The sequence below is a fragment of the Babylonia areolata genome, chromosome 9, assembly GCF_041734735.1.
Source record: "Babylonia areolata isolate BAREFJ2019XMU chromosome 9, ASM4173473v1, whole genome shotgun sequence".
Lineage (NCBI taxonomy): Eukaryota > Metazoa > Mollusca > Gastropoda > Neogastropoda > Buccinidae > Babylonia > Babylonia areolata.
The window spans coordinates 1251440-1260000 of NC_134884.1; the positions used below are offsets into that span (position 1 = coordinate 1251440).

Genomic DNA, 8561 nt, shown 5'->3' on the forward strand with positions numbered 1-8561 from the left:
CACATACATAAATGTTTTTTATATGTGTGTTTGTATAGCTTCTTTATGTATGAGCATATGTGCATAATACAGATGTGCTCTCATTACAAACACTAAGCATACACAGATGAAATGCAAGCACACACACACACACACAAATGACATATAAACAGATGACACCCATACACATAAATATAAAATGTACAGATTTTCTTGTTTTGTTTCATATGGATGGTGCACATATTTGTGTAAATGACACAATTACATGTTTAGCATTCTTATAATTTTGATCAGCAGCACTCATGTAGCTGGCGTACTTATGTAGAGTTATTAGCACATACAATTTTTTAACAATGCCGTTCTGTACTGTCAACATGAAGCATAACCTTGAACAGATACTGTTTTGTCAATTTACATCTCTCATGCTGCATGATCATGATGGTCAATGTTTCTTATGTCACATTCAGTTTAGAACCCCAACATACGATTGCATGACAGGCACAATCTGACTGTCAGTGTACACTATTTTACTGTAACTGATCATTATTTTCTACACACTACAAAACTTTTGCTGCTGTGGATAAAGTACAAGTTGTGTCATGATGATCCATTATCTTATTCCGATGTATGTGATGACAGAGGTCAGGGTTAGTCAAGCACTGTGATGAAGATGAAGGTATTCAGCGTCAACTGAAAGCAGGAGAAAACAGCAGGGCGTCTGCTCACAATATCTGAAACTGCAGGCCCCAGGGATTCTTCTAACACAACTCTACTTTCTTGAGGGTCCCAGACAAACTTCAGAGGGTCACTCTAACGCTGCACATTCTAATCAGATCTGCATTGCTTCACGCACACAAAGGCAGGCATGTCTTGTAGTCATTATTGATTGATAAGTTTCTCAGCCAAGCAATGGTGAAGGGACAAAACTCTTCTTCATAGCAGACAACTAGCATCAGATTGAAGGATTCTCCCTATTTTCATGCCTTTGTTCTAGAAAATTTTAGAGTATCCCAGGAACCCGCTCAGTGAACATACTGTGCATCCTTTCCATAATTTTATAGCATCACGCACACATGTTTATAAATACATGATCTGAAGTTAACAGTTGATCAGTTATCAGAAGCTGTGAACATTTTATGCATCATCAGAAGCCGTGCTCAGTTCATGTGTCACCAGAAGCTGTACACAGTTTAAGAGTGTCATCAGAAAGTGTGTTAAGTTCATGTGTCATCAGAAGCCGTGTTCAGTTTATGCATCATCAGAAGCCGTGCTCAGTTCATGTGTCATCAGAAGCTGTACAAAGGGCAGTGGCTCTCAGCCCACCATCGTCCTCTTCCTCCCCCTCAAACGCACCTCGTCCAGCTTCCTGATGACCTCGGCAGCCCCCGAGCGGTTGTGTTGGCGATAGGCGGCCAGGATGGCCTCAAAGACGTGCTGCGTGTTGGGGTGAGTGCTGAGCAAGGCCCGCTCCAACACGTACAGGTCCACACCCTTGTCCTCCGCCGTCCCCTCCAACGACGTCAGTCCAAAGTCAATCAACACCACGTCCAGGTCTGTGATGTCTGTGTTCAACATGTCCCCGGCGGACGTCTGCCTGGCACTGTCCGGCTGGAGCCGCGGTGCCAGCAGCATGTTGGAGGAGGTCAGGTCGCCGTGGATGATGTTGCAGCGGTGTGCTGTGCCGATCACCTGTCCGATCTTCCCAGCCAGTTTCAGCAGAGGTTCCTCTCCCAACTGGGACTGTTGGATGTTGGCGATGAATTCACGCACCGTCACTGAAGGCTCCACGTACTCCATGTAGATGGTGCTGGATTCCATGTCCACCATGTATACTGCGGGAGTGCGGATACCTGCAACACAACCATGGTGTTTTCAGTAACGTGGCCATGGCAACACAGCACGACTGTGAACCAGAAACACCACAGCAAAGGACATGTGAACAGCACTACAATGCAATCCAATTAATCTAATTCTGATTATATCATCATCATAAGTGGGGGGAAAATTTGATTTAATAAATCCAGCCAGTCAACTGATGAAACGATTATCAGCATCAATACATGTGTTAAAATATGCGATCTGAAACCTGTTTTGTAAAATGTATGGGTTTAAACCTTAAAGGAAAACAAATCACCAAATGAGTAAATCCCTGCTGGCCCAACACACAACAGTTTTAGTTGGGCAAGGGGGAGTGGTAGGGTGGGTGGTAGCAATTCAAAGCGATTCCTTCATCCAGCACACAATCTTAGACTGGAACTCCTGATTTGAACTGCTGAAGAAGTCCATCACAAATCATTACCAATTCTTCTTTGTTGATGCATTTCCATGTTTGCAAAATAACACATATGCTGACATCTGCCTTCTCTACCAACTCCCCAAACACATATGCTGACATCTGCCTTCTCTACCAACTCCCCACCTGCCCTTAGACAAGTCATCCAGGCTTGAGCAAACCAACTAAGTTTCTAGCCTACTGCCCCTCCAGACACTTGGGCTTTACACATTACCACATTTACATTGTAATTATATTGCTGGGTCTTTAAAACGCATGGTTGATTTTCAGCATACATATAGACACAGGAATGGGACTCTGGCTATAGCACGTCTGCATACATGTTGGCCTTTGGAAAATCGCCACCCTACACCCACCTGTTGCGCCGAAACCAGGAACAGAACTCTGGACACATGGGCGAGAACCCAGCTCTCAATGAGTCAAACTATTCGGCAACTCCCGTAAAAAGCACAAACAGTACCACAGCTAATATGCACCTGGTGTCGACAGTCGATTATTTGTGGCGCTGGAGAATATTAAAAAAAAAAAAAAAAGCACTGTCTAAAATCCTGTCAAAACAGCGACAGATCTTACCATTTGTACGACACCGAAGCATCGCTCGCACTTCAGACTTCAATCTCTGTGTTGTCAAAGATCTGTCCAATACTGGGTGTCTGTATTTCTTCTGGAAGCGCTCCTTGACAAGGCACGGCTTCCCGTAGAATGTGCATTTCTGAAGTTTAGCCTCTGCTCCTTGTTTCAGGAAAACGCGGTCCATTATCTTAACCGCTTTTTTGTTGCACGTGTCTCCAGCGTCCATAGGTCCTTGGTTATCAAGTGCCGCCATGTTAGATTGAGGGAGGTCTGTGTATTAATCTTCAGGAAGAAAATTTTTTTTTTTCTGGATGCATATTTGTAATATTCGAACTTTAAACCCTGGACAATTTACACTTTTATCATAAAGATATAATTTGTAGACGGTAGTTGATTTAGAAAAGCGAAGAAACAATGAATAATTCAGGTAACAAAACAGATCTCTAAGTAATGGGACGTTACTCTACTCTCTCAATTGACCCCTCAGCAATATGTCTGCTCAAGGAGATTCGGCTGCTGCTGCTGATGCCAAGTCATCAACTACATGTACTAGGGAGAAAAAGGGAAAGGAAAATGGACATGAAATCAAGCTTTATTATTTCCCAACATCGTTTTCTTCTCAAAAGGTAAAGTGCATTTTAAAACAATTTTGAAGTTCGGGGTGATGGTTTATCAGCTTTGAACTTGTGGAACACATCATTTTGATAACCCACCCCTTGCGTTCACTGCCGGCTTAGTCTTTGACCCTGGTTTAGTGGTTACATATAGTTTCAGTTTCAAGGAGACATCGAGGCGTGCAAACTAATACACCACGGCTACTTTAAAAAATGAAACGCACAAACCCAGTGCTATGATCAGGCTTGATTTATTACAATGTGCAATATTTGAGTCTGAAAGTGAAACAACAGTGAGACAGTCATATTCTAACGTACATCACATGTTTTACAATATGATTATACAATGATACATAAATATAAATGTAGAATGATAACCATGAATTGGTAATCCAGGTTATTTTGGAAACCATTCCCCAAACCATGTATGGTGCAGTGTTCCACTTTCTCTTGTCATTCACTTTTATCTTTCAAATGTCTTACAAAAATGACTGTGTCAATATGAATTAGCTAAGTATCATTAGTAGTACAAGAAGTTGCAGTACTTTTATAGTATCATCATCATCATCATCATTATCATCATCATTAATTCTGCTTAGGTCAAGACATGATATTACATTTTAATGAATTATTGATGATGATGATATACATGGATACTTATTGATATAATGCCTATCCTTGTTCGGAGACGAAGCTCCAAGTGCTTTACAAACTCAGGTCATTTGCACAACAGGCTGCCTACCTGGGCAGAGACGACTGGCGTCTAATATCACTCTTTGTCTTTGTGAAAAGACATAAAGTCAATGAACAAAACACAAACTCACACGCATGCATGCCTCCCCCCCCACCCTACACCCCCCTCCCCCACACTCAGGCTATAAATCTAGGCGAACACTATGTCAATTGAAATGCAATAGATTGCCCTTGAATGGTATTTCCTAGTATCTGAGTATGGCAGACATGTTGCAGATCCTTACTGAAAGCAGTGCATATTTGAAATTTGTTTCATTTCTTTTATTTTGTTGCCCAAAGTATGCAGAAATCTGCAAGAAATATATTTCCCATTAGTATTACACTCTCTCTCTCTCTCTCTCTCTCTCTCTCTCTCTCTCTCTCTCTCTCTCTCTCTCTCTTTCTCTTACTAATACACACAGGCACACACACAGGCAAACACACACACACACCTACAAACACATGCAAGCGCGTGTGCGCGCGCGCACACACACACACACACACACACACACGCACTCTCTCTCTCTCTCTCTCTCTCTTACTAACACAGGCATGCGCACACACACGCACGCACACACGTCGAGAAGAATGGAGTGTTGGGGGGGATGTTGCACATCAAACAACTGATGACAGCCTGGTGTGTGGGTGTCAGGTGCTGCTGGCAGCCTATGAGAAAGGCGTGCAGTTCCAGCCCCGGCTGGTCAGCCTGTTCCACGGGCAGCACATGGAGCCCTGGTACGTCAAGCTGAACCCTGAGGGCACACATGTGCCCGTCCTGGTCCATGGCAACATCATCCTCAACAACCCTGAGGAGATCATCGACTACATCGATTCCTTGGAGACTGCTGGTAGGTCCTCTTTTTTTTTTCTTTTTTTTTAAATATCTGTATTAACATATTCTACTCCAGGTACAAGTTAACTCGTACCATGATCACTTCCCCTGTGGACCTGGTATGAGTATTGGTTTAAATATTTTTGGATTGTTCAACAGTACGCATGATTACAATGCAAACAAACACTAAGGAGCATCAACAAGCTTAAAGCTTATATTGTGTTAGGGGGGTGGGGGGGGAGGCATGCATGCGTGTGAGTTTGTGTTTTGTTCATTGACTTTATGTCTTTTCACAAAGACAAAGAGTGATATTAGACGCCAGTCGTCTCTGCCCAGGTAGGCAGCCTGTTGTGCAAATGACCCGAGTTTGTAAAGCACTTGGAGCATGGTTCCGACCGAGGATAGGCATTATATCAATAAGTACCTGTGTACATCATCATCATCATCAATAATTCATTAAAATGTATTATCATGTCTTGACCTAAGCAGTAGTAATGATGATGATAATGATGATGATGATGATGCTATAAATTTTGGACATTTTGTTTTCTGTGTTTGAGTGATAAAGAATGATGATGAGGGTGATGGAGATGTTGTTACAGGGGTCCATTTAGGTATATATGAATATATTATACTCATGCATCCATACACATAATTATACGTACATACATATATAAATGCTGGAATTTGAAAAGCTTGATGGATGGCAGTTAGCATTCCCTTATTATCGTTAAACCCTGCGACGGGCACAATAGCCAAGTCGTTAACACATTGGACTTTCAATCTGCGAGTCCCTGGTCCAAATCTCAGTAACAGCACCTGGTAGGTAAAGGGTGGAGATTTTTCTGATCTCCCAGGTCAACATATATACAGACCTGCTTGTGCCTGAACCCCCTTCGTGTGTACATCGTGTGCAGATGATCAAATATGCACGTTAAAGATCCTGTAATCCATGTCAGCGTTCAGTGGGTTATAGGAACAAGAACATTCCCAGCATGCACCCCGCCCCCCCAAAAAAATGGAGTATGGCTGCCAACATGGTGGGCTAAAAACGGTCATACATGTAAAAGCCCACTCGTGTACATACGAGTGAACGCGGGAGTTGTAGCCCACAAACGAAGAAGAATTAAACTCAACATGCATCTGACCATTTTCGTTGACCATTGCAGAGTCGAGCGTGCACTTGGTGCCGGACGTGACGACACAGGTGGGACAGTCGGTGGCGGCGGTGCGGGAACAGCTGAACCAGGTGCCTGTGGACATCCTGACCTACGGCGTCGTCTTCCACCCCCACCTGGCCCCCTCCCCCTGCCAGCTCCCCACCGCTGTTCAGCGCAGCATGAGAGGTGAGACCGTCTTCCCTGCTGTCACCTTGTGTGGTGTCTGTGCTTTGGTTGGTTGTCTGTATGCTATCTGTGCTTTGGTTGGTTGTCTGTATGCTATCTGTGCTTTGGTTAGTTGTCTGTACGCAGCATGAGAGGTGAGGCCGTCTTCCCTGCTGTCACCTTGTTGTCTGTGTGCTGTCTGTGCTTTGGTTAGTTGTCTGTACGCAGCATGAGAGGTGAGGCCGTCTTCCCTGCTGTCACCTTGTTGTCTGTATGCTATCTGTGCTTTGGTTAGTTGTCTGTACGCAGCATGAGAGGTGAGGCCGTCTTCCCTGCTGTCACCTTGTTGTCTGTGTGCTGTCTGTGCTTTGGTTGGTTGTCTGTATGCTATCTGTGCTTTGGTTAGTTGTCTGTACGCAGCATGAGAGGTGAGGCTGTCTTCCCTGCTGTCACCTTGTGTGGTGTCTGTGCTTTGGTTGGTTGTCTGTATGCTGTCTGTGCTTTGGTTAGTTGTCTGTACGCAGCATGAGAGGTGAGGCCGTCTTCCCTGCTGTCACCTTGTGTGGTGTCTGTGTGGTGTCTGTGCTTTGGTTGGTTGTCTGTATGCTATCTGTGCTTTGGTTGGTTGTCTGTACGCAGCATGAGAGGTGAGGCCGTCTTCCCTGCTGTCACCTTGTGTGGTGTCTGTGCTTTGGTTGGTTGTCTGTATGCTGTCTGTGCTTTGGTTAGTTGTCTGTACGCAGCATGAGAGGTGAGGCCGTCTTCCCTGCTGTCACCTTGTGTGGTGTCTGTGTGGTGTCTGTGCTTTGGTTGGTTGTCTGTATGCTATCTGTGCTTTGGTTGGTTGTCTGTACGCAGCATGAGAGGTGAGGCCGTCTTCCCTGCTGTCACCTTGTTGTCTGTATGGTGTCTGTGCTTTGGTTGGTTGTCTGTATGCTATCTGTGCTTTGGTTAGTTGTCTGTATGCTATCTGTGCTTTGGTTGGTTGTCTGTATGCTATCTGTGCTTTGGTTGGTTGTCTGTATGCTATCTGTGCTTTGGTTAGTTGTCTGTACGCAGCATGAGAGGTGAGGCCGTTTTCCCTGCTGTCACCTTGTCTGTGTGCTGTCTGTGTGATGGTTAGTTGTTTGTGTGCTGTCTGTGTGATGGTTAGTTGTCTGTATAGTGTGATGGTTAGTTGTCTGTGTGCTGTCTGTATGGTGGTTAGTTGTCTGTATAGTGTGATGGTTAGTTGTCTGTATGCTGTCTGTGTGATGGTTAGTTGTCTGTATAGTGTGATGGTTAGTTGTCTGTGTGCTGTCTGTGTGATGGTTAGTTGTCTGTATAGTGTGATGGTTAGTGGTCTGTGTGCTGTCTGTATGATGGTTAGTTGTCTGTATAGTGTGATGGTTAGTTGCTTGTGTGCTGTCTGTGTGATGGTTAGTTGTCTGTATAGTGTGATGGTTAGTTGTTTGTGTGCTGTCTGTGTGATGGTTAGTTGTCTGTATAGTGTGATGGTTAGTTGTCTGTGTGCTGTCTGTATGATGGTTAGTTGTCTGTATAGTGTGATGGTTAGTTGTTTGTGTGCTGTCTGTGTGATGGTTAGTTGTCTGTATAGTGTGATGGTTAGTTGTCTGTGTGCTGTCTGTGTGATGGTTAGTTGTCTGTATAGTGTGATGGTTAGTGGTCTGTGTGCTGTCTGTATGATGGTTAGTTGTCTGTATAGTGTGATGGTTAGTGGTCTGTGTGCTGTCTGTATGATGGTTAGTTGTCTGTATAGTGTGATGGTTAGTGGTCTGTGTGCTGTCTGTGTGATGGTTAGTTGTCTGTATAGTGTGATGGTTAGTTGTCTGTGTGCTGTCTGTGTGATGGTTAGTTGTCTGTATAGTGTGATGGTTAGTTGTCTGTGTGCTGTCTGTGTGATGGTTAGTTGTCTGTGTGCTGTCTGTGTGATGGTTAGTTGTCTGTATGCTGTCTGTGTGATGGTTAGTTGTCTGTATAGTGTGATGGTTAGTTGTCTGTATGCTGTCTGTGTGATGGTTAGTTGTCTGTGTGCTGTCTGCGATGGTCAGTTGTCAGTACAACCACCACAGAGTGGCATGTGACCACAACCCTTGATGTTAAAATCTGCTAGGAATCCAGCAAAACGCCTTGAATATCACTGTATCTTGTGTTGAAATTTGTTCCCCTGTTTTCATACTGAATAGAGAGAAGTGGACTTTCTTTTCCAAGTC

The 8561-nt window shown here is 44.1% G+C and overlaps 2 protein-coding genes across 2 annotated transcripts in view; one reads left to right on the top strand and one right to left on the bottom strand.

Annotated features, from left to right (window-relative positions):
• Nucleotides 1-174: 174 nt before the first annotated feature.
• Nucleotides 175-3091, bottom strand: LOC143285674 (EKC/KEOPS complex subunit Tp53rkb-like). The gene is made up of 2 exons (XM_076593071.1): nt 2846-3091; nt 175-1829 (listed from the first exon to the last, which is right to left on the bottom strand). The coding sequence occupies exons 1-2, from the start codon at nt 3069-3071 to the stop codon at nt 1294-1296; spliced, it is 762 nt and encodes a 253-aa protein (XP_076449186.1). The 5' UTR covers nt 3072-3091; the 3' UTR covers nt 175-1293.
• A 245-nt stretch (nt 3092-3336) lies between these two features.
• The window catches only part of LOC143285919 (ganglioside-induced differentiation-associated protein 1-like), a 36331-nt gene continuing 31106 nt past the window's right edge, over nt 3337-8561 (top strand). The window contains exons 1-3 of the mRNA XM_076593369.1: nt 3337-3471; nt 4844-5039; nt 6193-6369. Of these exons, the coding sequence (XP_076449484.1) occupies nt 3337-3471; nt 4844-5039; nt 6193-6369 (508 nt within the window). The remainder of the gene's footprint in view (nt 3472-4843; nt 5040-6192; nt 6370-8561) is intronic.

Coding starts and splice junctions, on each gene's coding strand:
- LOC143285674 (XM_076593071.1), bottom strand. CDS start 3,071: ATGGACGCTGGAGACACGTGCAACAAAAAAGCGGTTAAGATAATGGAC. Junction 1,830..2,845: donor GCTTCGGTGTCGTACAAATG/GTAAGATCTGTC, acceptor GTTGTGTTGCAG/GTATCCGCACTCCCGCAGTA.